General features: G+C 38.2%; 2 protein-coding genes across 2 annotated transcripts in view; both read left to right on the top strand.

Moving 5' to 3' along the window:
• Window positions 1-163: 163 nt before the first annotated feature.
• On the top strand, window positions 164-20,425 carry LOC136424658 (serine-rich adhesin for platelets-like). Its single transcript, XM_066413282.1, has 55 exons — window positions 164-250; window positions 500-564; window positions 677-821; window positions 1,253-1,317; window positions 1,672-1,820; window positions 2,126-2,235; window positions 2,568-2,632; window positions 3,025-3,173; window positions 3,346-3,455; window positions 3,640-3,704; window positions 4,040-4,188; window positions 4,489-4,598; window positions 4,778-4,842; window positions 5,021-5,169; window positions 5,347-5,456; window positions 5,649-5,713; window positions 5,844-5,992; window positions 6,316-6,425; window positions 6,534-6,598; window positions 7,092-7,240; window positions 7,457-7,566; window positions 7,761-7,825; window positions 8,120-8,271; window positions 8,965-9,074; window positions 9,316-9,380; window positions 9,843-9,991; window positions 10,141-10,250; window positions 10,398-10,462; window positions 10,691-10,842; window positions 11,071-11,180; window positions 11,312-11,376; window positions 11,574-11,722; window positions 11,876-11,985; window positions 12,162-12,226; window positions 12,374-12,525; window positions 12,659-12,768; window positions 12,893-12,957; window positions 13,475-13,623; window positions 13,888-13,997; window positions 14,255-14,319; window positions 14,729-14,877; window positions 15,176-15,285; window positions 15,475-15,539; window positions 15,772-15,920; window positions 16,403-16,512; window positions 16,738-16,802; window positions 17,055-17,203; window positions 17,534-17,643; window positions 18,066-18,130; window positions 18,300-18,448; window positions 18,735-18,844; window positions 19,173-19,237; window positions 19,474-19,622; window positions 20,006-20,115; window positions 20,357-20,425. Exons 1-55 carry the CDS (start codon window positions 164-166, stop codon window positions 20,423-20,425), a joined length of 5,883 nt encoding a protein of 1,960 aa, XP_066269379.1.
• A 1,121-nt stretch (window positions 20,426-21,546) lies between these two features.
• LOC136424657 (streptococcal hemagglutinin-like) overlaps window positions 21,547-27,748 on the top strand; it is a 31,039-nt gene continuing 24,837 nt past the window's right edge. The window contains exons 1-17 of the mRNA XM_066413281.1: window positions 21,547-21,588; window positions 21,758-21,822; window positions 22,211-22,359; window positions 22,585-22,694; window positions 22,917-22,981; window positions 23,312-23,460; window positions 23,837-23,946; window positions 24,256-24,320; window positions 24,542-24,690; window positions 25,111-25,220; window positions 25,633-25,697; window positions 25,854-26,002; window positions 26,113-26,222; window positions 26,390-26,454; window positions 26,647-26,792; window positions 27,170-27,279; window positions 27,392-27,456. Coding sequence (XP_066269378.1) covers window positions 21,547-21,588; window positions 21,758-21,822; window positions 22,211-22,359; window positions 22,585-22,694; window positions 22,917-22,981; window positions 23,312-23,460; window positions 23,837-23,946; window positions 24,256-24,320; window positions 24,542-24,690; window positions 25,111-25,220; window positions 25,633-25,697; window positions 25,854-26,002; window positions 26,113-26,222; window positions 26,390-26,454; window positions 26,647-26,792; window positions 27,170-27,279; window positions 27,392-27,456 — 1,724 coding nt within the window. The remainder of the gene's footprint in view (window positions 21,589-21,757; window positions 21,823-22,210; window positions 22,360-22,584; window positions 22,695-22,916; window positions 22,982-23,311; window positions 23,461-23,836; window positions 23,947-24,255; window positions 24,321-24,541; window positions 24,691-25,110; window positions 25,221-25,632; window positions 25,698-25,853; window positions 26,003-26,112; window positions 26,223-26,389; window positions 26,455-26,646; window positions 26,793-27,169; window positions 27,280-27,391; window positions 27,457-27,748) is intronic.

Below are 27,748 nucleotides of genomic sequence, written 5' to 3'. Positions count from 1 at the left end.
ATCTTGTGGGACCAAGGAAATCCAAATGAAGTCGATTGAATTCTGTTGTCTGCCTTTGATTACAGCACACGTATTACACCAGTATTACTGCAATTCACAATTACATGCACTTTGTGTATGTGTTTACTTGCTCTTTTCAGTGAGCGTATCTTCCCAAGTTACCATGACAATGAACCAGACATGGTACCAGGAATACCTGAACACAACAACCGCAGTGTACAAGCAACTGAAGACCAAGATAGAGGAGACGGTAGACTTTCAATTCTGTCATAGATGATACTTGCGTTATTTATCAATTTTGTACATTTTCATTTCATTGATGATATAAATCTATTGCCCCTTCCCCCCTTTTGCGGCTACATGCTTCTAAGATCCAGACTATGCAATGACCCAACTATTAATGGTGTATGATAAAGAGTAGCAGAAATGGTTATACATGGTAATTTATTTGAAACGCTTTCCTCGCATGAAAGTTTAGTTTTCTCGTATTTCTTTTCAGATGACGAAGACGCTTCTTACAACAGTTGGTTTCCAAGGTGTGCAAGTGGTTGAGTTCCAACGGACGTAAGTATTACTACGTATAGTTATTATGTGCAGTATGATGCTTTTTAATGAAATTATATCACCTGTTGGTTTCAAACTTTGCATGAATACAACTTTCTATGTTTTCGTCCAGGGAGTCCAACAACATTCGGGTTGTAGTGAACATGGTGACTGCACAGTACGCACAGACTGTTACACAGCAGGCCTTTGTGAACGTCGTAACTACGGGTCAAATCGCTGGTCTAGCCGTTGTGAAAACATCAGCTGCCATCCAGAAAGTTGGTGAGAAATTCTTGTACTTGATAAACTGTCCTCATCAGGGTCTCTTCCTCTCTTGCGTCTCTCTACCATTCTTCACCAATCCACTTTATCTTTGAAAAATCGAACTTGTTTTCCTTCCTTAAAATTAGTGTACCATTAATCATGTCTACTTTTCGGTGATTTTCGCAGTGACCACCTCACAGACGGCTCAAGTGACTGTGAACCAGCCTTGGTCATCTGAATTGATGAATAAGACAACTAAGACTTTCATTACTCTGCAGAAGCAAGTGCAGAATGGGGTGAGTACCCAGTCAGGCAAACCTCCCACACTTTAAGCCATTTGCTACTTTCTATTACTGTCAGTGTTTTTCTTACAATTATACCAAGTCTATAAACTTAATTTACAGATTTGTATTTTGAGCTACGATTATACTTTCAATGTTTACAGATTAGTGTAGAGCTTGGGAACACCATCGGATTCCAGCGTGCAATGGTTGTGAATTTCAAACAAAGGTTAGATGCAAGTCATGATTTTGCTCAATATATCATACTAGACTAACTGATTAGAACATTGCTCTACTATAGGTTAGCCTTTAATCAGTTGGTATGACCTTCCATGTACCAGGTATGTATGTGTGTGGTCAACATGAAATCAAGTCAGTCGCTCATGAAAATCTTAACAACAAATTGAGATCCTGTCCAATATTTCAGTCCAAAGAATATTGTGCCAAATTTCAATTCATTTGATGGAAAAATGAATGTGCTATGAAACCACTTGCATTACTTTTTTGACTGTTAGTTTCTTTCTATGATGAACATCCTCATCCTTGTTTTCTACATATCTCATTCCCATTTTTTTTCCAACAGCCCGAGCAACACTATCATAGTGACAACACGTCTGATCGCAGCCAGCTATGCGACCGGCTCCGTCCAGTCTACGTTTGTGAGCACGGTGACCAACGGGCAGATCAACCAGATCGTGGTGGACAGAGCTTCTGCTAAGATCGTTAAAGATGGTAAAGAAAATTATGATACTTATACATAAGATTTTCTACGGAATAAAAGACTGATACAGCACCTTATAGTGGAAAAATAAAAACATAGGACTAAGTATTTCATAACAGATATCAGCCGCAATATACATTACATCCATCAATGTTATCTGAATAGTGTCCTATTTCCAATGTTCTGTATTGTGTAGAAGACCATGAACTACGTATTTGATTAAGAAATTTGGTTAGAATGTTAATCAAGAATAACAAGATATTTTACTTAGATGATTTCGTGCTTTTATTTTTCTTCTTTTCTTCTTTTCTTCTAGTGAGCACGTCGTCATCAGTGACAATGACATTGAACCAGTCGTGGTCTGCAAACTTCACAAACGCGAAGTCTGTAACCTACCAACAAGTTAAAGCAAATATAGAGGAATCTGTAAGTAGCAAACAAGATGGTACAATCTACATCTATTATAGTCTTTATAGTGTACATGTAATAGCTTTCAAACTTATTATCATTGCAAACACCTAGAATAGACTAACGTGTCCTAATGTTATCAGTTTTTCTACTACCCATTTTATTGTGTATATTATTTTTTCGACTTTCATAGAGGTATTCATTGATAGATTAGTGCTCATTTTACTACTGTCTAGTTGTTTTATGATTCAAAGCTATAGAGTTATCTATTATCTATTTACAGAAACCTGGTGGATTTATAAGAAAAGAACTGTCGTCCCAGTAATGCATACCATGTCATCTTTTTACAGATAACAACAAAAATGTTGGCAACATTTGGTGTCCAGGGTGTTCAGGTTGCAGGATTCAAGCAAACGTAGGTTCCACGTATCTACTGATAAATAATGTGTTTATTTCCAACCTGAAATAAACCTTATTTGTCTTGGTTTATGGTTTACTCATCCCAGCGTTGCAAATGAATTAAAAAGAAATATACAATGATTAAGATTCAGCAAAAAGAGATGTGCAGTGATTGCGTCGTTTTGTGTCATTTTGCGCCATTTTGACCATTACTCATCATTTCTAGCCACAAATTGCCGACAATCGGTGTCAATTGGCGCTATCTATTTTGCGACTGTTTTTCAAAACGTGGTAAAATACAGCACAGTTCAGTGCTTGAAGGACACACTTCTGCTACAATATAACAACATGTACATGATTTCATTGCAAATTACAATCAATCAGATTCCTGTTTGACCTCTTGTACAGTGTGTCATCGCAGATACAGGTGATCCTGAGGATTGTAGCAGCCCAGTACGCCCAGTCTGCAGCACAGCAGATGTTTGTAACTGTTGTACAGACTGGACAAATAGCTGGACTTTCTGTAATAACAACATCAGCTGTTGTCCAAAAAGATGGTGGGTGTTTACACTTTCAATTTTCAGCTGTCTTACATATTTTTTGCCATTTCAATTACCTTAACCACAAAATGATCATGGGATGCTGTTGATTATGAGAGTATTCATATTCTACATAATGTTATTTTTTATGTCTAATATATGTTTTAACCATGGTTGGTTTCTTTTACAGTGACGGTTTCTCAGACTGCTCAGATGACCTTGACCAAGACTTGGTCAGCTGACCTTGTGAACATGACCTCGGCTAGTTCTGTAGAACTGAAAACACAACTGCAAGAATCGGTAAAGAGAACAAAATGCATCTTCATTACAATACTTTAACATACAGGGGGAAATACTTCATGTATAATAGTCTTTTAATGCTTTGTACTTTGTAGTCATCAATAAATCACAATTTGCATATAAGTATTGTTTTGCTCAGTTCTAGAGAAAACTAAATGACAACATGGTTTTCTTTGTATCACAGCTGAGTGTGGTGTTCGGAAATACTGTTGGCTTCCAACGTGTCAGCGTTGTTGAATTCAAACAAAGGTGAGAACGACCATATACTAAGTAACTCACACAACTTTTGTTAAAAGGGTATGTTCCTTCTATTTGGATATCCTTTTAGCTTTATTTATGCTTTTGTGCAGTATGTTGATTGGTAGAATCAAGTATTGCAAACTTGTGTGCGTCGCCTCTGTCTTATTGTGATTCTTTGTTCTTTATTTAAAAAAATAACGTTGCCTTACAGTTGATAGAAATACGTTAAATTAAAGAATTCTGTTGAACATGTGTGGACTATTGCGGTGTGGGAAATGAGAATTCTAATCACCAATTTTACTTTCTTCAGGAATATTGAATGTTATTATTGATTTGTTTTTCAGTTCCAGCAACACAGTTGTTGTCATCACCAGAATTGTGGTGGCTTCCTATGCTACAACCCCTGTACAGACGATCTTCGTTACAACAGTCAAAACTGGACGCATTGGAGCCATTAGTGTGAACACAGCATCAGCAGTTGTTAAACAGGATGGTAAATGTCATTGAAATTTGATTATGTATTGTACTCTCCACAGTGTGTTTTTTTCTCTTCTGTGAGAAATGTCTTGTTCTTATGTGGACGCCTTATGCATTACATTTGACAACTGTATTTTTGGGTATATCTTCAGTTAAAATTGTTTACTTTTTTTGAAAATTCTACTATTAAACTGACGTAGCCTACATATTATTTGTCTAGTAAATTTGCCTTCCAGTGCCTTAAGAGAAGAAGTCAAACTCAACAAAACTAGCTTGATGTATATTTGTGTCTTATTTTCTTTGCCTTTTTTTCTAGTGAGCACATCAAGCACTGTGACCATGACAGTAAAACAAACCTGGTCAATGGACCTCATGAATGTGACCACCACTACCTTCCAGTCACTGAAGACTAAGGTTGAGGAGGCGGTAAGTGTCCTACTCTGGGAAAGGTACTAGGCAGTGATTAAGGAATAAAACTGGGGGAACATATAAAACGTAGACTAGGTCAAGAAAAGAGGTAAAAGAAGGATCGGTAGATTAAAATACTATGCTACGCACTTGTCCTAAATAAAAGCTTACATTCAACCTCAATCATTTTCTTTCAGATGACAGAAAAGTTGTTGATGACAGTTGGATTCCAAGGCCTTGAAGTTGCTGAATTTAGGAGAACGTAAGTTATATGTAATCTATGTGTCTGATCTTTAGGATATTTTATTAAAAACAAGTATACCAATTTTTATGGCTGACCAACTTCAGCTAGATTACAATCATAATCATATTTTCATGTTCCATTTCAGTCTCCAAAATTAAAAATTCATTAATGTGATCATTATATTATGTTATTACAGGGAATCCAACACTACTCAGGTCATAGTGAGAATTGTTACTGCACAGTATGCTGCAACTGCTACCCAGAATGCATTTGTTACCGTGGTGACAACGAATCAGGTGACCGGTCTTGCCATAGACAACACATCAGCCGTCATTCAGAACGATGGTAAGCACCCTCTGGCAGAACGTAGAGAAACTGCAATGCAGACACACAAATGGACTATTTCACTCTCTTGTGGCTTAATTTATAATGAACCATTGGCAGTACATTTTCGATATTCCATAAATCTGCGATAAATAATGAAAAAAGACTGACGGTAGGAATTGTTCTTCTTGTTTACAGTGACGGTTTCTCAGACTGCTCAGATGACCTTGACCCAACAGTGGTCAGCTGACCTTGTGAATAAAACATCTGTGACCTTCACCACCCTTCAAACACAGCTGCAAGAATCAGTAAGTTTTCAAACTTCTGAGTATTTTGGGCGTTAAAAAATTTAATTGGTCTTACTAAATGTATCTGTGTATTGTGTACATATTTATACTTTCTATCTGACTTACAGTTTATTACGAGATAGCTAACACTTAATTCATTAGACGTGATTACATTTTTTTTTACTCTCATCCTTTTTGTTCTGTCTTCTGTAGTTGAGTGTGGAGTTCGGAACTGTAGTCGGCTTCCAAAGAGCCGATGTGGTCCAGTTTTCCCAAAGGTAAATCAAAATTAGTCTTTTTGAATTTTATCTAGTACATTCGGTATCCATGATCTCGTAAATACATGTAAACACATATTTCAAAGGGCAAAAATTTTACATTCATCTTCTTTTCAACGTTTTTTTTCAGCTCTACCAACACGACTGTTGTCGTAGTCCGCATGATAGTGACCTCCTATGCGGCTTCTGCAGTCCAGACAAACTTTGTAACGACAGTCTCGTCCGGACAACTGGGGGGAATCTCTGTGACTGCAAACTCTGCAACGGTCAAGAAAGATGGTATTACTAACCACAATTTATCATCATGATGATAAAACAATATTGAATGTATAATAACGATTCATTTATAACATTAGTCAGTAAAGCACTCACGTCTCTTGATGTCAAAACAGATTCTGTTTGGTGTAAGTTTGGAAGGTTTGATTTGTAATCTTAAAAGCACCCTCACATAGTACTTAGTAATCAGAGCAAAATTTATTTCTGCATGGGCAATGAAGTTCCGATATCGTAAAAACATGTCAGATCTTCAACTTACATGTTGTGTTCACCAATATTATGATACTTCAGTTCCTGCTCAATACGTTTCTGTTTCTACCTGCTAGTGAGCGTTTCCTCATCGTTGTCCTTGGCGGTCACCCAAGCCTGGTCAGCTGATCTGCAGGACACTAAGAGTGTGGCTTACACACAACTAAAGACGCAAGTAGAGGAAACGGTGAGAGAAAAAAGACTATCAAATACAACAGCACTGATATTAACTGTTTTCTTAAGATTTAATGATATGATGCATTGTTCATATTTTGACAAATGATGGCTCTTACAGATGACCCTACAGCTACTAGAGACAGTGGGGTTCCAGGGTTTGCAAGTGGCTGAGTTCAGGCGAACGTAAGTACCTACTTGTACAGATTTAAGAATTTCTCTTTTCATGCTACCATTGTAACAACCACACTGCTAAAAACTAACACAAAAGATACACAGTAAAAACTAGCACACAATAAACAGAAACCGGAGGTTCTGCTGCAGTACCACGGTCAGCTGTCAGGAAGCCTATAATGGACCTTGCCCTTTGTCTTCCCATGACCTACACACATACCAAATATCCTCACAGTCCATTCAAGTAATGGGTTTTAAGTAATGCTGATTACAATTATCAGGAAACACGAACAAGCACACAAACAGAACACACACACACGCACACACACACACACACACACACACACACACACACACACACATGCACACACACAGAAAGATAAAAAACAATACCTTCATGGAGGTACTTATCAAATGTATATCAGTGTATTCTTACTCAATGAATATGGAAACATTACAGACGACTACAAACCCTTTTTCTTTTGAAATTCTATCTGTACAACAGAGAGTCCAACACCATCCAAGTGGTTGTGAGGATTGTGACGGCACAATACGCAGCAATGGCTACCCAGAATGCCTTTGTTACCGTGATAACCAAGGGTCAGGTCGTAGGACTTGCTGTCGACAACACATCTGCCGTTGTTCAGAAGGATGGTGAGATGTTCATATCTATTGAAACATGAAGTACAAAAGTAGATATAGCTGTTCTCAGTAAGATTTCTTAATCTATCTCATGCATGGTTACTATAATAGTATTTCAACAATGTTAAGAAAAGTACATTTTAACATCATGTATAAATCATGTCTTTAACACTTTCGGTGAGTTATTGATTGTTTGGCTGAATGTTTAAACACTCTTTTACCATACAGTGACCGTATCTCAGACTGCACAGATGACCTTGACCCAGCAGTTTTCAGCTGACCTTGTGAATAAAACATCCAAGGCCTACATCACTTTGCAAACTAAAATGCAGGAGGCTGTGAGTATGGAACCTTCCCTCCTTAAGCCTTGTGGAAATTTTACGGATGGCTCTGCATTTTGTTATGTTGCATTTTGATTTCCTTTCGTGAGTGAGTGTTTCTATTAGGAGTAGTTGCAAGCAATGGGCTACAGGTTTATCTATGCTATCGCCGTAAGGTAGTAAAATCTGATATGTTTGTTTTCTCTCCAAAGCTGAGCATACAATTTGGAACCACTGTAGGATTCCAGCGAGCCATTGTGGTCGGCTTTACTAAGAGGTAGGCATTCATTCATGCATCACTTTAAATTTTTTGTCATGGATTTGTGCTAATTCATTGTGTTGACATTTATTCATGATATAAGTTTATCCATATCTAAGTTGAAGATGTGTGTTCATGCAATCGATGTCTTGACATGTCATGGGCCTTTCTAAGGGCATAATAACGGGTCCCGTTAGAATTCAGAAGCCTATCCAGCTATAACCTCAATGACATATGTATCTCTTAACTTGTAGCATCTAATATCCTCTTTAGATTTAAATTTTGAAAATCACACATTTCTTTTTGTTTTAGTTCCACCAACACAGTTGTTGTGACGATCCGTATGATAATGGCTTCCTACGCTGCAAAACCAGTTCAAACAACTGTTACAAGGACTGTTCAATCTGGCCAACTTGGAGGGATCTCTGTGAACCCGGCTGTAGCAGTAACTGTCAAACAAGATGGTAAAGATACGTCAGCTATACATTTCATTGGTGCTGTTCTTGCCTGTTCCATTCACCATCTTCAGTTACAACATTTTGTCTGATTTATTTTCCATTTGCAGCCTTAATGACAGTTTCATGTTATTGTCTACGGGTAAAGTTCCTATATTTGCGAGTTACTATAACGTTACTCCCAAAAATAAATGATTTCTTATTCACTTCAAGTTCACCACAAAACAAGACTCATAAGAGCCACTTACTTGTATCGGATAACCGTACTGTATTGTTTTGACAGATGTTTGTTCACCTTTGACTTGAAAAGTTTGGGGTGGATACTCATTCCAGCACTAAAGACATGAATGGGATGGGTAGAGTACCAAATATTCTATGATCAGTTTGTTAGATGCTGATATCGATTTTCACATAATGTTTTTATCAATCTTAAAGAGGGGCTATCTAACATTAAATGCTTTACAACAGTAGTTGACCAATAAAGGACTGTTATGATAATATTGAAGGAATCTTACGAATCAGCAAGAGTATGTATTTATTAGATGACATTGCATCAAGCTGTTCAGACTAAGAAGTAATGGCAATTGCTATAGCAATCGGTCTATTTTGGCCTTATATTTTCTTGTTCATTTTACTTCTTTAGTCTGCTATTTTAAGAACAAAATCTGACATCTTCATTCAATTTGTTTCTCCATTTTCTAGTGAGCGTATCATCATCCTTGTCGTTGGCTGTGAAGAACACCTGGTCAGCTGACCTACAGACCACAACATCTGTAGCTTACAAACAGCTCAAGGCACAAGTAGAAGAATCGGTAAGACATTTGTAGTAGAAATCGACCTTCCGTGACAATGAATTTAGGATCTTTCCCAAGCCTTCTGTATTTGACATTCTTCTTACAAATATCATACATACAGGCCACTAAGTCCTTGGAAACGAAACGATAACGAGACATGCAAGGGTCTTTTTAACCAAAAGATCATACTTTTGATTGACACATGCTTTTCAAACACAGACAACAAGTTATTGACATGTACTTTTTTTTTTTGACACAGATGACCCTGCAGCTGCTTGAAACAGTCGGCTTTCAGGGTTTGCAGGTAGCAGAGTTTAGGCGAACGTATGTAAATCCACTTCTACTTTGTATCTATTGACAAATTTATCAGATATTATATGTAATAAGTTTATCAGAATTTACCTAGTTATGCTTCAGCGTAGATATCATTCAATAAGCAAACCAAGGAAATATATAATGGAGGTGTTCATTGTTAGATTTATTGCAAAATATTTTCCTTCTACAGTTCTGCATTCATCTGTGAAGCCTTGTGTGCAAAATATATTTTTTCTAGATTGGAACTTTTGGCACAATTTGCCTTAACTGGTCTGTTCTGTCCACCTTTACGATAATCTGCAACGCCGTTCTGTTACCAAGTCTTGATGTTTTTATTGTGAGAGGTTCGGGCAAACATTTCTAAGTTAAACTTTGCTCTTTTACGAAATACCCAATGCTACCTAAGATTTTTCTTTGTAGATATGTAATAGAGATGCATTTGTTACATTGCTATTATCTGTATTGTGGCAGGGAGACTAACACCATCCAAGTGATCGTGAGGATAGTGACAGCACAGTACGCTGCAGCAGCTACCCAGCAGGCCTTTGTTACCGTGGTGACGTCAGGTCAGGTCACTGGCCTCTCGGTCGACAACACGTCTGCTGTCGTCCAGAAGGATGGTAAGAATGTGCTTGAAAGTATTTTAGTTCGTAAGAATGGGGATAATTTAACAAGACATCTCTGCACGTTGTCTCTTAAGAAAGATGCTTCTTTCTTTGATGTGCTTCTTTCTTTGATGCTGACATATCAGTGTTTCTTTTCACTCCAGTGACGGTTTCTCAGACTGCACAGATGACCTTGACCCAGAAATTTTCAGCTGACCTTGTGAATAAAACATCTGTGACGTTCATCAATCTGCAAACTCAAATGCAGGAAGCAGTGAGTAATACAGTTTACTGACAAAACAATTAAGAAATGTTTCAGATTAAGACTGTTTCCACTGTCTTGGAGCAGAGTACATGATATATGTGAACAAAACAGTACACTAGAGTGTAGTAATTCTGAAATGTCTTTCTTACCCTTTAGCTGACTGTGCAGTTTGGAAATACTGTTGGTTTCCAGAGAGTCAACGTAGTGGAGTTCACAAAAAGGTTCGTTTTTGGTCCTTATTATTGTAATCAATATTTTTGGCTTAAGTCATATACATGCGTGTCTCAGAAGTTGCAAAAAGATTACGAATGAATATTTGGAAATATTACCTTTGGTCTTAGCTCTTGACCCTTCTGATTTGATTTTCAGTTTACAATAAAAATATTGGCATTATTTGAGGCGCAGACTATGAACACATGTACTAACCACATGTTGACTACTCCTTCCAGTTCCACCAACACAGTTGTTGTGGTAGTCCGTATGGTGATGGCCGCCTACGCTGCCGGGCCTGTCCAGACAACCCTTGTGCAGACTGTCAAATCAGGACAAATAGGAACAATCTCTGTCAACTCAAACGTGACTGCAATTGTCAAGAAAGATGGTACGCAAAATAGATTGTTTAACGTTGATAATCGTCACTGCCATGAAAAATGTCTGGGTTTTGACGAAATGTTTTTGTCAATTTAGTATTCATTTTAAGGGATAAAATATTGCCAATTGTACATGCAAATTTCAATAACAATATCTGTGATTGATATTTGGACTTACTTTTTGTACATATAGAATCTTATTCTTTGTATTGAGCTGCGATTTTATCATTTGTTTCCAGTGAGCGTTTCCTCGTCATTGTCTTTGGCGGTCAACCAAGCCTGGTCAGCTGACCTACAGGACAGGACAAGTGTGGCCTACAAAAAACTCAAGACACAAGTAGAGGAGACGGTTGGTATCAAAACTACTCCTTTTGCTGTTGCTGCAAGACATTACTATAAGTTACAGGTTTTATGTCTCCTATGTATTGACATGGATGTTCCTGACACTTGGTCAAATATATCGTTTTCAATGTATTACAGATGACCCTACAGCTACTGAAGACTGCTGGCTTCCAGGGCTTACAAGTAGCAGAGTTTAAGCGAACGTAAGTACCGAAGTAATGAGTCCTTCTAACCATTCTTGGATTTGATACCAGACCAGACCAGAGTAGAACAATTCCAGGTTTCATGATTTTTTCTAATCTTTAAATATAAAGATGATTGTTTAAATGAGTTAAAGTGAAAGTCTTGAACCTTATACCTGTAAAAGGGTATTTGAAAAACTGTCCTTTTTTGCGAACAGGGATTCCAACACCATCCAAGTGATCGTGAGGATAGTGACAGCACAGTACGCTGCAGTAGCTACCCAGCAGGCCTTTGTAACCGTGGTGACGTCAGGTCAGGTCACTGGCCTCTCGGTTGACAACACGTCAGCGGTGGTCCAAAACGACGGTGAGACTTTGAATGACTCATTTGATGCAGATTTGATTTCTTACAAATTGAATGAGGACAGTCTGTTGGGTGACAGCAAGAAAACACGAATTGTAGTTTTTTTTCCTCGCGAAGACATATTAGTAATACCTTTTTTTTATTTATTCTCTTCAGTCACGGTATCCCAGACGGTCCAGATGACTTTGACACAGAATTTTACAGCCGACCTTGCAAATAAAACATCTAAGGCATTCGTTACTTTACAGACACAGCTACAGGAATCGGTAAGTGTTTAGTTTGTAATCTGTGACAAAATTAGTCTTCAGATTCTAGAGTTGAATATTTTACAATACATTCAAATAGATACATAAAGGCAGATATATAGCAGTTGTAATGCATAATCTGTTTTATATTGGAATTCTTCACTGTACTGACAACTTTGCCTATCTTCAATCCACAGTTGAGTATACAGTTTGGAAACACAGTTGGATTCCAAAGAGTCGCAGTGGTAGAATTTACTAAGAGGTGAGTTTTTCAATGTACACTACAAGTAGGCTAAATTTGGCGTATTAGATTGCTTATTTACAATTGAAGAAAATCGCATGATAAATCATATCTAAACATGTCAAATGGAATTCGTGAATACACTGGTCTGTTGGTATTTTCCTCCAGTTCCACCAACACAGTTGTTGTGGTCGTCCGTGTGGTGGTGGCCTCCTACGCTGCCAGCGCTGTCCAGAACACATTTGTACAGACTGTTACATCTGGGCAGCTTGAGGGCATTTCTATCAACTCCAACGTGACTGCTACTGTCAAGAAGGATGGTAAATATCCTGCGTGTTTCAAATCTAATACGCAGGAACAATAATTGGCAAGCTCTTTTGGGGATTTCCAGATTATGTACAGTACATGTGTGACAGATTTGACATATTCTGTGTTAACATTTTATAATTTCAGTGACCTTGTCGTCCTCGGCTGTGATGACCTTGACCCAATCCTGGTCAGCTGACCTGAAGGACAAAACTTCTGTAGCTTACCGTCAGCTCCAGACCAAGATTGAGGAATCTGTAAGTAGTTGTATGTGAATGTCTTTGCTTTTACAATAACTGATGGCAATATTCTGAGATATTACAAAAACTTGTGAAAGTATCATGCATCAGCTAGTATGACCGGTGTATTTTTCACTTCCAGCTGTCCCTCCAGCTACTACAGACTGTTGGTTTCCAGGGTCTGCAGGTGACACAGTTCAAGCAGACGTAAGTAATAACTGCCTTATGTCTTGGGAGGTTGCCATACAGATCCGTATTCCTTATATGGTCCTCCCACCACACATTCACAGCTCTTCTGAGCATTCCAGCATCTTCTCGCCCTGCACAGTCCAATATTTCATCGTCATTACGTTGGGCGGATTGCCCGGACTAAGGCTACTCTCTCCGTATAGGTCCTCCATTAGGTTCTCTACGTTCCCAGCTGCAGCAAGTTGGTCAATGTAGGTCCGTCGGGGTCGCGCGATACTGGAGTGTCCATGAGTTGGTGTCCAGAGCAAGAGTTCACTACAAGCTCATCTTTGTCTCTGTAGTAATGCCCCGCAAACCTAGCCCTTCTCTTTCATATGGTTGATGATACAGTCGGTCCCATATCTATTGCTTGTTATTTATTTTATTACGTCCACTGTCACAATGTTATACTATTTACGACTCTAGTGTGCCAGAATGGAGTATTTACTTCAGCTGAATCATGATAACTGCTGTTGTTCATTTGTTTTCATTTCAGCCAATCTAATCGTGTTGAAGTGGTGATTGTAATAGCAGCTGCTGAGTATGCAGTGAAACAGACCCAGCAATCCTTCGTCACAATGGTTCGGTCTGGAAATGTTGGGAGCTTGTCTGTTGATGCTTCCTCAGTTGTCGTGAAGAATGACAGTGAGTATCTTGAAACTTATAGGTCACTGATAGAAACATAGTATCTAATTCATCAATCCTATAACGTTACATGTTAATTATATACGAAAAATTACGTGAAATTGTTAAAAGTTTATATTAGACAGTCAAATACTATTCCTCATATCCTCTAAAGAACACTGTAGTTGCAAATTTCAAATAGTTGTATATAATGTCATGTACACATTTCGCTGCCAGGGATATCTTTGAAAAGATAAATTGACTTAAATCCGCATTTTTCCACAGTTGTCGTGTCACAGACAGCTCAGATGACCTTGAGCCAGCCATTTACGTCTGCTCTTGTAAACAAGGAATCAGCAGTTTTCATCGCTCTTCAGACCAAACTACAAGATGCAGTACGTCTTCATATATATATGATATTGCTCTTACATGTGTACCTTTGGTGGAAGTCTACAAAACAGTTGACACATTGAATGAATCAATTCTCACAAATAAAATTTCTCACCGATGTTAGAGAAAAAAATATCAGTTTTGGTGAAACCATTTAGTTGCATATGACTTTGGATGTGGTAGCATCATGAATGGTGATAACACATTGATATGTGTATGTTGAACAAATCTGATGAGCCTTGTTTAAATCTGCAATTCGCAGATCAGTGTTCAAATGGGGAACACGCTGGGCTTCCAGAGGGTGGTGGTTGTTGAGTTCCAGAACAGGTAAATGTTTTTCTATGAATCATTTCCCTCATATAATTGAAAGAGACACAGTTCTCACAGGTTCTACATTGATGTCCGCCACGAAGGATAAAAGTACTGGATAAACCTTATTGAGTGACTTATAAGGAGTACAAAATCTGGAAGGAAGTTGATGATGATAGAGAAAATCATGATTATAATATTCCCGGAAGATCTGCTTTAACATGATATTCGGGCAGCATGTATCAAAAACGTCATGCGCATACATATAGCCTTGTATCAAAACATATTGTAACTGTCGTCTTCTTTGGTCAACATTGTTCAGTTGACGCGTTCATTGGGGCATGTTGACATTCATCTTAAAATTAAATTTGAGCTATTTCATATTATCAATATTGATGACTAAAACTTAAAACAATTGTTTTTGCAGTACTTCCAACTCAGTTGTTGTGGTTATGCGTATGGTCATGACCTCCAATGCAGCCAAGCCAGTCCAGACATTGTATCAAGCGTCAGTTTCAGCTGGTCAGATCGGAGGCATTTCTGTTGTTCCAGGATCTTCAACTGTCACGAAAGATGGTACAAAATCTTCCTTACACTATTGGGAGGTTACTTCTTTAATCTACAATTCAGTTTATGTAGCGCATGCGCAAAATCAAATATTCAATCTTCTAACTGATCATCTTAGAACTGGTGTTTTTCACGTATAACAGGTTGAAGCTTACAAACTCAAACATACCATGATAGTGCAAGTAGGGTGGGCAACAAGGGCAAAAGGAAGATTTAAACTCCTGTAAGACCAGAAGCATGGTTGCTAACTGACACGCAACTGATAATGACTAAGATGATTCAAGTTCAAACTTGATCTCTTTCTCAGTGGTTGCATCTGCCTCGGTTTCCATGACGATGGCCCAGTCCTGGTCAGCTGACCTGCTGAACGTGACTTCTCAAACTTACCAACAATTGACGATCCAGATTGAAGAAGTTGTAAGTAGTGATGACAATTTATTGCAGACTGTTTATTTTTTTCTTCTAGCAATGGATGTTTCTTTGGAATCCATAGATTTATCAAATTAAACAAAAAATGACGAAATTGCTGCTAGACTTTCTTATATGAAGTTGCTACATAGGTTTGGTCTGGAAGTTTCTATGACTTTGTTTTCCTCTCTGCTACAGATTTCACAGATTCTGGTGAAGATACTTGGGGCCCAGGCAGCCAAAGTAGGCCAATTTAAGCGAACGTAAGTACTTGATTGTATAAAGTCACATGCACAGAAATAAACTATTTTTTTTACAACAATTTGCATTGCATTTTTACACATTAGTAAGTTCGTAACTTGAAAGCTTGTTTAGTCTTTTATGAATTTTTATGAAACTTTATGTGGGGCACACTTATTCGTGATGGTTCATAGTTTAGGCTAGATTCAAGGCAGATGAATTCTTACTTGTCCAATATACATGCTACTATCATAGGAAGTCTGGCCAGGTTGAAGTTGTTCTGAGACTTGCGGCTACTGATTATGCAATAAAGGCAGCCCAGCAGTCGGTGATCACCCAGGTCCGGACTGGGAACCTTGGTGGACTAGCCGTCGTCAACACGTCAGCAGTCATCAAAAAGGATGGTAGGGGAGGGACATTTTCTCATAGATTTTAGGGAGGGATACTTGTCATTAGATTATATCATTATTTGACGATGCGCTCGTTAAAGGTGTCAAATTGTATTCATTTGTACACAAAGTAATAATCTTCTGCAACGCGTTTATGAAAATGTTAGATAAATTCGTGATAGTTATATTGGATGTAAGTTTGCTCTCCGTCTGCGTATAGGGCAGTGGTGTTCTTGAAGCTAGTAGTGAATCGGTGCCAAATTTTTTCCGCTACTGTCAAATTTCAGTTTTGATTTTTTTTTTAAATAGATATCGATATACGAAAGAATGCCATACTGTAGACCACTTAGTAGATTAGTGCTACATGAAATAACATAAGTTACAGAAAAAAACGTGTATGAAATATTTATACAGTAAAGCCGAGAAATGTTATTCATTTGGTGTTGTCATTTATCCTCAAAGCTAAAGGAGAAGGGGGAAACATTTTTTTTTCTCAGTGACCGTATCTCAGACTGCCCAGATGACCTTGACCCAGGCCTGGTCAGCTGACCTGCAGAATACGTCATCACAGGCCTACATCACACTTGTACAAACAGTACAGGAGTCAGTAAGTACATGTCTTAGTTACCCTAGACATATTTCTTTTGCAACACTTAAGCTTTTGTTTTTCGGTCTGTGTATGTGCCACTGGGTTGGTGTGTAGGAAGATGATGGCACAAGTTCAAACTTGCCATAGTGTCAGGAAGTACTGTTAACTTATGTTCAAAGGTGGTGGGACTAGCTGTTAACCAGATATGACAGTCTAATGTATGTTTGATGTTCACCCTTACAGTTAAGTGTGCAGTTGGGAAACACCCTTGGATTCCAGCGGGTTGTTGTGGTGGAGTTTAAACAAAGGTCAGTTCGAACACTTCCCTTTCTAATTCCGTACATAGAATTACTGCTTACTTTGTTCTATGCGCTCATTTGATCCTGAATTACCGAAGAAGGCACATTATTAAAACCGATCTGTGTGGCAGGTTAAGTAAAAGTTCTAAACAAAAACTATGTTGCCCTGGCTGTCGTAATCTTATCATGTCAGAAAAAGACAGCACCTTCAATTAGTTTGCAATTTTTGCTACTGACAAAGAATGTCTTTAACTTTTGCAGTTCCACCAACACAGTTGTCGTGGTTACTCGTCTGGTTGTTGCATCCTATGCAGCATCAAATGTCCAAGCGTCTTTTGCACAAGCAGTCTCATCTGGAGAAATTTCTGGACTTGCCGTTAATTCAACGTCTGCTGTCGTTACCAAAGATGGTACAACCATAAACACTTGACAATTTTTTTATCCCTTTGAAATAAGGCTTACAAGTTTGATCTATTGTATCAATCGAATGTTGTCGATAATTACGTGGATTTTTAACTATTCTATAATCCGTTGCTGTCATCAAAACACCTTTAGTGTTTTAATAATCTTAGTGTTAGTGTTAATGTATTAATCATTTTCAAGAATTCCAAAATATATCAAGCAACTTTCACCACGTATTTATAATATTCCAAAAATCATGGAATGCTCTTACCTAATGTACTTGTAGCCTTGCATCTTTCTTATGATTTTTAGTTGATGCCATGAATTTTTCTATCCAGTGAGTGTGTCATCGTCTGTAACGATGACCGTGGCGCAGGCGTGGTCGGCTCAGCTTCAGGACCAGTCATCTCAAAACTTCACCACCTTAAAAACCAAGTTGGAGGAGGAGGTCTGTATGAAATGTCTGATTTCATTGAAATATAATCTTTAAGCTGCTTTCACCAGTCAAATACACACTGAGGACAATGTAGCAATAGGAGGGTAAGGGAAATATTATTCTGATGAAATTATTACAAGGATATGTGCAAATTGTTATATATATATATATATATATATATATATTTATAATGTATATGCTGATAAATCTTTTTTATGAAGGGTATGATCCGAGGAACTTATTAGTAACCATGCTAATCGGCATAACATAACAGACCAATAATCCAAGGCTATTAAGTCAATGTACATATTGTGGCACCTGAAAAGTCCTGAAAACATTACTGTTAACAGTAAATTGATGAGGTAGAATCTTGACTGTGGCAAACAAATGTATGATGTTAAATGACAATACTGTTGTATACTATTTGCCTTAAGTTGACTAGCAAGATGGTGGCCATCACAGGCTTTCAAGGCGTCCAAGTCGCTCAGTTTAAAAGAAGGTAAGGGTACCATCATGATGATAGGATAATCAATCCCTTCTAAATGCGGTGGCTTTGGCACATTTCTGATTAACGAATCAATCATGCATCTTATTTCTTAATAATGTTAAGGAAACTATCTCAACTTGAAGTTATGAATATCTTACGATGTTTTCTTTGCTTGTACCAGTGAGTCTGGTCAGGTTCAGGCGATAGTAAGGGTGGCAGCTGCTGAACACGCCATCGCACAAGCACAACAGACTTTTGTCACCGTGGTGCAGAGTGGGACCATTGCAGGGGTTTCTGTAGATGCTTCCTCAGCCAACATTCAGAAAACAGGTTAGTTCATTCATTCGAGAATCAAATACAGGTTTTGAAACTAGTTCAGTCTACCATTTAATCAAGCATGCATTTTACCACATTCAACATAGTTGAAAATATATTGAATGCAGTGATAATGATAAAGAGGTAGTGACAAAAACCAAAGAATAGGACTAGTGTGACTCAACCCTGTTACCAAGGGACTACAGTAATACTTTAGCATAAGGTATAATAATGACTTTAAATGAAGATTGGCGATGCACCATTTTGTGTTGATCATCAACTTACCAGAACTTTGTTACAGTGACGACCTCCCAGACTGCCCAGATGACCTTGACTCAGGCCTGGTCGGCCGACCTTCAGAACACGACTTCTGTGGCATTTACTACTCTTCAAACAAAGCTACAGGAATCGGTAAGTTTTCACATTCTAACACGCATGTAACCGGGAGTCCTGAATTTCACAAGGAATTAATTACGTCTCAAGATGATACTGTCTTGGGTCAGTTTGAATGTAAAAGAACTCAACTTGATAAAAAAGGAGCAGAGGACTATATTGAGGGTTTTTACGACTTTTGAAAATGCTCAAGACAATGGTTTCTAAGAATTTGGTAGAGGAAGATCATTAGAGATGTACAAGAAAAGATGTGAAGGAGTTACATTGAAAGCGCAGAGACTTCACTGAGCGTACACAGTGACCGAGATGTTGATTTTTTATTCTTGTTGGGTTATTCTGATTTCAGATGAGCGTGGAGTTAGGAAACACACTCGGGTTCCAACGTGTTGTTGTGACTGAGTTTAAAAAGAGGTAAGGAACGCTCCATATATGACCGTGTATTATAATGATAATCATTACATTCATATGTACCCTCGTAAGATCTTTTCATGATAATTCGCAAGCTCATGTTTTGACGTTTGAAATAAAACTGCCACAATAACTGTCACAATCCCATCTTGCTATAGCTAGCTAATAAGAGTTGCAAACTCGTTGCATTTTGTAAACCCCGGGAAAACTGACTAAATGCGTTTTTTTTTTTAAATCAGTTCCAGTAATACGGTCATTGTCGTGATGCGTCTTGTGGTGGCGACGTACGCTTCCAGTGCTGTCCAGAACACGTTCACTGAAGCAGTTTCCATCGGCCAGATCGGCACCATCACTGTAGACTCTACTTCAGCAGCTGTTACAAAAGATGGTGATTCATAAATATTTGCTGTTGTTTCCATTTATTTATTTATTTCGATTTACCACATTGTACCATTACATTGTACTGTGTTTTTTATCAAGAAATGTATACCAGCTACCATACTTAACATTAACATTGAACAGTGAACCTAACTTAACAGTATTGCCCAAGATGACATATTCAAGTTTCAAAAACATTCATTCTACTTTTTGTTTGGCAAATCAGATGAAGCTGACCCTACCATTCTGTAGGGTAAGAATTGTGAAGAAGTTGCCCAAAACTTCGTACCACAGACCTGCATAGAATCAAACAATCAAAAAACAAATTGATCACATGTGTACCACATATGGAAAATTTGCTCTAACTTGACCTGTTTCTGTGTCTTATTGCAGTGAGCACGTCATCGTCTGTGTCCATGACTGTAAACCAAGCCTGGTCAGCCCAACTCCTTAACACATCGTCTACAGAGTACGTCACCTTCAAGACACGGACAGAACAAGCTGTGAGTAGACTACATGTAAAGTAGATCTTAGAGGTCAAGGGATAGGTGAGGTGAGGTGAGGTGAGAGTAAATCTCACACTACAACTCTCCTCACATCAACTGCACTTTGATTGCACGAACCTCTGATCATACTTGAATACATTCAGTTCTGTTTATACATTTTTGTTCAGGGTTGAAGATACATATTTTTGGTAAAAACGATTGATGTAGAATTTAATTTTCTGTATTTTTTTTTCTACAGTTGACCAAAAGTATGCTGAATGTTGTTGGGTTCTCTGGACTAGAGGTTGGACAGCTGAAGCAGTCGTAAGTACATGATATTGGATAAGGATAAAGTTTTATAAAGTATTGATGAGTATACAGTAGTACATATGCTATTTGATGACCCCATGGACTAAAATATTCAAACTTTATGTGATGAATTTGACTACTTTAAACCACCTGTGACATATATGTAGAAATCACAGCAGTTTTGTGTATATCAAAGCATCTAGTAGACATTAACATCACTGGAATGCATTAAACTTTGGACTCGTTACATATTCTGTTACTAAAATGTTTTTCCTAATGCTGAACAAAATGTTTGAAAATGAATTTGATTTTTCAATGTCCTTTTTTTATAGTTCCTTGGGACAAGTGCTGGTGAAGCTGAGGATAGTTGCTGCCGAGTACGCCTTAGCGCAGGCGCAACAGTCGTTTGTTACCGTGGTGCAGTCTGGAAATGTTGAAGGCATCTCAGTCGATACTGCGTCAGCTGTTATTCAGAAGGATGGTAAGAAAAAAAGAAAACACCATTTGGTTCGTTTAGAAATATTAATAATGTTCGAAATGAAAATATTCAAGTTGCTTTTTCTTTCAAAGCTTCCAAATGAGGTCCTTAAGAAAATTGCCTTTAACTATCCTTCAGTCAAAGAGAATAAAGTTGTTGGGTATGAATGTAAAGGGGTGTATAACGTCACACTTACAGCTTCTTATTACAGATGGCGCTGTTAAATCTAAGTCGCAGATATACTTCATATAGCTCCTTATTTTCCAGAGTTTTTCATACAGTCTTGGACATTCGCATCTTATTTTGAAGTCCAAAGCTCATAATGTGTACTGGTGCATAGTACATTAGGTACTTCCGATACTGATGATTTTAGTGATTGTTTCCTGATTCTTTTACTAGTGACTACTTCCCAGACTGCTGAGGTGACCTTGACCCAAGCCTATTCAGCTGACCTTCAGAACACGACTTCCGTTGCCTTCACCACCTTACAACAAAAGGTTCAGGATGATGTAAGTTGTTCATATTCTTTCTCTTTTAAAGATTTGTACTTTGAAGTCTCTTGTTCTTTTTAACTTTCAGTGAAAAAGGCATCCTACATTACATTGTATAGTGTTGGAAACTCTGATATTCATATCACATAGAAAGTCATAATCTAGACCAGAATGCATAGCAGAACGCATATGAAAAGAACCTTTTTTCGTGCAGTAACATTAGTGAATAAATGAATAAATGAATTAATGATTTGTCGATTAAGCTATACATTTACATTCTTCTAAGCACTGGCAGCTTGATACATTGACAAAATGTGTTTTTTTGACAGAAAGATATATTGCATCAGCTTTTCAAAAAGCGTTTTTCATTAAAACCCAACAGCTAAGTGTGGAGTTAGGGAACACCGTCGGATTCCAGCGTGCAGTGGTGGTGGAGTTCAAGCAAAGGTTGGTACAGATCCGCCAGGAACATATACTTATTGTTTACGTTCATCCGTGAATAGTTTAATTAGGTTTTTGAGGTCACTGAATAAACAGAATGTACAGAACCAAGTGTTTTGTACAACCGACGTTTGGGACCGCATTATAAATAACGCATTAACTATCTATTTATTTTTGGCACCGCATCTACAAGCAGCGACATCTATAGCTGCAGTGCAAAGTGAACAATCAGAATTGCACTAATTGCACAATATTGCATATATTATGACAGACGGTGAGTGAATAAAACACTTGGTTGTGTGCAAAGATTCTTTTATTCTGTTTACGTTAATTTCATTAGTGTATATTGCTTTAAACAAAACGTTTCACATCCTCCCTCACTCCCTTTCTGCAGTTCCACCAACACAGTTGTTGCGGTGACTCGTCTGGTTGTGGCCACCTATGCAGCCAGCGCTGCCCAGTCTGCGTTTGTGAAGACGGTATCATCCGGACAGATCGGGACAATCGCAGTCAATGCCACCTCAGCAACTGTCAGCAAAGATGGTACCTATCAGAAAAGGACATTCACGATTTTTATATTACAAGTTTCACCCAAGTCCTTTTGCTCCTGAGGCTGTGTTTTGTTCTTCGTGAAAATTACACGTTAATGATACATTAGTTTACAATATACACTGACCATCTGATAAGACTATAACTAAAATACATATATTTTAAGTCAGGTATACCCAAATGTAACTAACACCTGACCTGTGTAATATTTATGTACAGTGAGTGCATCTTCCACGATGTCTATGACGGTCACTCAGCCCTTCTCAGCTGATCTGCTGAACAGCTCTTCTACAGCCTACCAAGCCCTGGTGGTCAAGATAGAGAAAAGCGTATGTCCGGCATTTGATTATTCATGAAAAAGATTACATTTTTGGTTTTCTTGTTTTGTCAGTCATTTCGAGTAGATTTTGTATTAACAATGTGTGGCACAAGTACAGGCAACGCGTCTTGTTCATGATTTGTTTACTGTTTATTTACTTTTCTTTATGCTGTTCTTCTTTACTTAGTAATAAGCCTAACATGGTGACTATATATTTTGTGAACAATTTTAGATGACTTCTACACTGCTGACTACAGTTGGCTTCCAAGCATTTGAGGTGGCTCGTTTCAAGAAAACGTATGTTTTGAAAGATTTCTGCTTTGTATTTCTTGTTATGAATATCGAAAATGAATTATGGCATCATTTTAATACAGAGCACAAACGTTTAGATTACAATGACTGACAGACTAAAACTACAGATATGCATTGTTTTTAGCATTGAGTGAATGGTAAATGGTTTGGTTTTTGGAAATCTATACAGAAAGACGAATTATACAGAAAAAGGTATACATATAATTGGCATATACTGTAACTGCAATCATCTGTATGAATTTAAAAACCTGGGTGTACTGATTAACAGATGTAATCAGTCTTAGAAGTATCTAACTTGTAAGGAATCATTTCCAGATCTTCGGGTCAGGTAGAAGTCGTGGTGAGAGTGGTTGCGGCCGATTATGCTCTTGTTGCAGCTCAGCAATCATTTGTTACTGTGGTAAAGACTGGAAGTGTAGCTGGTCTCTCATTGGATACAACATCAGCTGTTGTCAAAAAGACTGGTAAGCCCTTTTATTTCTGCTGGGCGTAAAATGTATGTAATGAGAAGATCATGTGCTTTGCATCATTTGCGTTGTTCTAGCATGATTGTAAGGTATAGATAGACTTAACTAATTTTCATTTAGGGAAAGGTCAGTATTTAGCTGTTTGAAGTGGCGTATTTCTAAGACTAAGTGTAGTTCATGTTGCATAATTGTACTTCAGAAAAAATACTTGGAAAATGTATGCTGCCCTTGAAAAAGTCCTCAGTGATATCAAACGGTGCCGTTAATTTCCTGTATATAATCTATAAAGATCTATTTGTGGTGTATTTACACCTGCGAGCATCATGATGTAAAGGGAAATAATTAGTCTGCTTTTGTTGTTGTTATTTTGTAGTCACTGCTTCCCAGACCGCCCAGATGACCTTGACCCAGCCTTGGTCTGCTGACCTTCAGCAGACGTCATCAGCGACCTTCACAGCGCTGCAAACTACAGTGCAAGAAGCCGTGAGTCACATCTTTATCACAGTGTTTTATGTCACCTGTTAGTCAAGTAAAGGAGGAAATTAAGACGTTTTGAAAGAAACAGTTTACTTGTTATTGAAATAGTTTTTGAAGCGTTACCACTCCTACCAAATTCAGCTTGAAATAAGTTATAAAAGGGTACATTAACCTGCCGTTATTATGATAACTATCAAGTGTCAAATCAAGTAACAAAGTAAATATTATGATAAATGGGATATTGATGGTAGACGGTATTAAGTTGATATGAATGTTAAGAATAATCTGAATTGTATCCTTTCCTTCATCCTGTAGTTGACGGTCGAACTTGGAAACACTGTTGGATTTCAGAGTGTCAATGTTGTGTCTTTTAAAGAAAGGTATGTGATACTTCAACTGATGTAACTTAATCATCTGTTCCCTTCATTGAAAGACATTAGCTGTAGCTTTTGCTCCTTTTGAATTTTTTTATTTCATGATTGATATTGTCTCTATACCAACATTCTTAAACACACTATCTAACCCATAATTGTCTGTACGAACAAGCTGACGTATTTAGCACTATCATACAGGGTTATGTTTATTGTACCTTCCTGTGCAGTTCTACATCGACAGTGACAGCAGTAGTCAGAATGATCGTGGTGTCCTATGCTACAACAAGTGTGCAGAACTCATTCGCACAGGTGGTCAGTTCCGGACAAGTAGGAACAATAACGGTCAACAAAACATCAGCGGTGGTCAAGAAAGATGGTAAGGAACTCATGTGGCCTCTTTATAGTATTGTAAGGCCAGTTCACAGGTTAAGATGCGCATGCACATAGTCAAATGGTGTGTTTTTTGGTGTGTTTTTTTTCTCAGATCAGTGGCCTTCAACTTAATTTGACATACTACCCAAAATACACAATACTGCACATGCGCAGTTTAACTATGAAGCAGCCTGTGGCTTTTAGATGACTGACTTATAGGATTAAGTTGTGCTACTCATGCAATGGATGGTCTGATAGTATGCTGATAATTCAGCACCAAGGAGAGCACCATCATCCGAAGGGTAGGGAAAATGTGATAAAAAGAACACTAAAAGGAACTGGCAGGCATGTATGTAATGAATTTGTGTACCCTGTATAAAGCTACATTGGAATGTTTAATGACGTTCAAACAAACGTGTTCCAGTGGGGTTGTCGACCACGGTTTCCATGACGGTGACCCAAGCCTGGTCAGCTGACCTACAGAACACCACATCACAGGCCTTCATCACTCTGCAGACAAACATACAACAGGCTGTAAGTACAAATGCACATGCGGTCATGATGCTTTTTTGTGATGCCTAGGGGGTTGGAACCCATTTATATGCCAGTGCAGAGATTTCAATCTGACAGTGCATGTGGTTACACAGTAAGGTCGCATGGACAAGGTTAAAAGGTTTCAATTTGGATTCATGCCACTTGATGGATAGATTGACTTGAAACTAAAGATTTATACATGAGAGATCACCCTAACACATTCCTAGCGACCTGATCGCAATCTCTGTCGACAGAATCAGCATTTATACCAGGTATCCACCCTGACATATACATTTTCACCGGTGCCATATTTTGAAATTGCCTTAAAATTCTACATGTGTATTCCCACGGGAAGTTTCTTTGTCTACTTCTACACTAGAAGGATATTAAAGAGTTGTAATGATCTTTACAGATGACTAAGAGTCTTCAGGCCACAACAGGCTTCCAGGCTGTACAGGTCTCACAGTTCAAACAAACGTAAGTAACCCGAGAACTGTCTCTTTTCTGCACAGCTGTATCTAAAGTTCTAATTTCTTTTAGCTCTACTGTATCAATGGCACTTTTTTTCTAATTTCATCCCAAATAATGATTATTTTAAAGAAATTTTGCTTGTCAAATTTTTGCTTTCCTCAGGCAATCAGGTAAAGTCCAAGTCATCCTGCGGATAGTGGCAGCTGAGTACGCCTTAACAACAGCACAGGAGAGCTTCACAACAGTCGTGCAGACGGGGAGTGTTGCTGGTGTATCTGTGGATGCTTCCTCTGCCGTGGTGCAAAAAGACGGTAAGACTTATCCTACATTTATTGATCAAATGCTTAGTTTGCCATACATTGAGTCATAGAGGTATGTAATAGACAAGTATGATAATTGGACACATTTATATTTTCCTCAGTCACGGTGTCCCGTACTCTACAAATGACCATCAAACAAGCCTTCACAGCGGCCTTACTGGACACATCATCACAAGCATTCGTCACCTTACAAACTCAAGTTCAGGATGCTGTAAGTAACACCAAATATGAGATAGTGATAAGATGCTATGTTGGACGCTGGGTGTTTAAGAGTTTTTAGTGTGCAAATGTGCATGTGATGCTCCAATGTGTTTAGGTGACCTATATTTCATTCAACTCTGTTGAGGAATACTTTCTGATAATTGTTTTCCGTGCCAGGTAACTGAGGAGATGTCAGCTACTGTTGGCTTCCAGCGTGCAGTGGTAGCTGAGTTCAAGCAAGAGTAAGATTCTTTCCTTTTTTCGGATCTCTTCATTTTTTCCCCAAATATAGCAAACACGTATTGAACAGCATTTCAAATAGTACAAAATAGATCGTATGTTAATAATTTTACAATCCTGAACATAATTTATTGATGTCCCAGTTACATTTGAATATATTTCATAACGTTTTGCCCTTTTTTCGCTGCATGCAGTTCTAGTAGCACAGTTGCGGTGATCAGGACTGTCATGGCTTCCTATGCCTCCAATGAGGTGCAAAACGCCTTTGTTGCTGTGGTAAAAAGTGGACAAGTGGGCAACCTGGTTGTCGATGCCAACTCTGCGACCATCAAACAAGACGGTAAGTCATGAAGTAACGTTTTTGTACCCAGCCAAGTAAATGAGACATTTTAAGACATTCAAACCAAGATTGGGCTAATCTTGCATCAGTTGGTAAGCACCCATGCATCTGTTCACTTCTCAAGTAGTTTTAAAGGGAGAACAAGTAGAGTGCGATGATGAAGTATTTGGTAAGTTTGCCCCAAAATCACAAAAAAATCATGCAAGGCCTACTACGTGGCAAGTAAAGTTCTTTGTCCTCAAGTATTTTTTACCGAGCTGATGTTCCAATGGCTTTCTGCCATCTTCCTCATGGCAATATCAACTGGTTCTTCTTGGAATGCAGCTAAGTGGTGTTGCTGCTGTACTTACATTACAAGCCATTGTTTTCCTTTACAGTGACGGTAACTCGCACTGCATCAGTGACCTTAAACCAAGTCTGGTCAGCCACCCTACTGAACAAATCATCGACAGAGTTCAAGACACTACAGACGCAAACAGAAACACAAGTAAGATGAGAGAGCCTTAAACAGTTTGAAGCTACTGCTAATTCATTTATCTTTTTAGCTGTCATTGCAACATATATATGGTCTCTAACTGATGTTGTCCCTCTCTCAACAGATGACGTCTGTGCTGCTTGTTATTGTTGGTATCCAGGGAGTCACAGTCTCTGAATTTAAAGACAGGTAATTCCACATTAGCCTTATCTAATCAGCATGGAAGTTCCTCTGTTTGATTTACAATGAAAAGCGGCCTGCATGTTCAAACAAGCAAATAAAACAACACTTGAAAGAATGTGGACTTCCCAAAATTTTGGCTGACTTCACCAGCCTTGTTTATAGAATGGACCCGTCTACTGCTATTTCATGGACATGACACATGACTGCAGTAAGGAGTTGTAAGTGCGAGATAACCTGTGTTGCCCTCTGTCTTTGCTCAATCAAATAAATGTCAAGCCAGAAATTAGAGACACAATGT

This window comes from Branchiostoma lanceolatum, chromosome 18 (assembly GCF_035083965.1).
Source record: "Branchiostoma lanceolatum isolate klBraLanc5 chromosome 18, klBraLanc5.hap2, whole genome shotgun sequence".
Lineage (NCBI taxonomy): Eukaryota > Metazoa > Chordata > Leptocardii > Amphioxiformes > Branchiostomatidae > Branchiostoma > Branchiostoma lanceolatum.
Note: the sequence above shows the minus strand (reverse complement) of the source record. Positions and strands in the feature narration are given on the sequence as shown.

Bases quoted from the DNA above. Each gene is read 5' to 3' on its own strand.
- LOC136424658 (XM_066413282.1), top strand. From the start codon at position 164: ATGACAATGAACCAGACATGGTACCAGGAATACCTGAACACAACAACC. The intron at 3,174-3,345 runs GTGGGTGTTTAC...TTTCTTTTACAG, and splicing joins AGCTGTTGTCCAAAAAGATG to TGACGGTTTCTCAGACTGCT. The intron at 7,826-8,119 runs GTAGGCATTCAT...TTTTTGTTTTAG, and splicing joins GTGGTCGGCTTTACTAAGAG to TTCCACCAACACAGTTGTTG.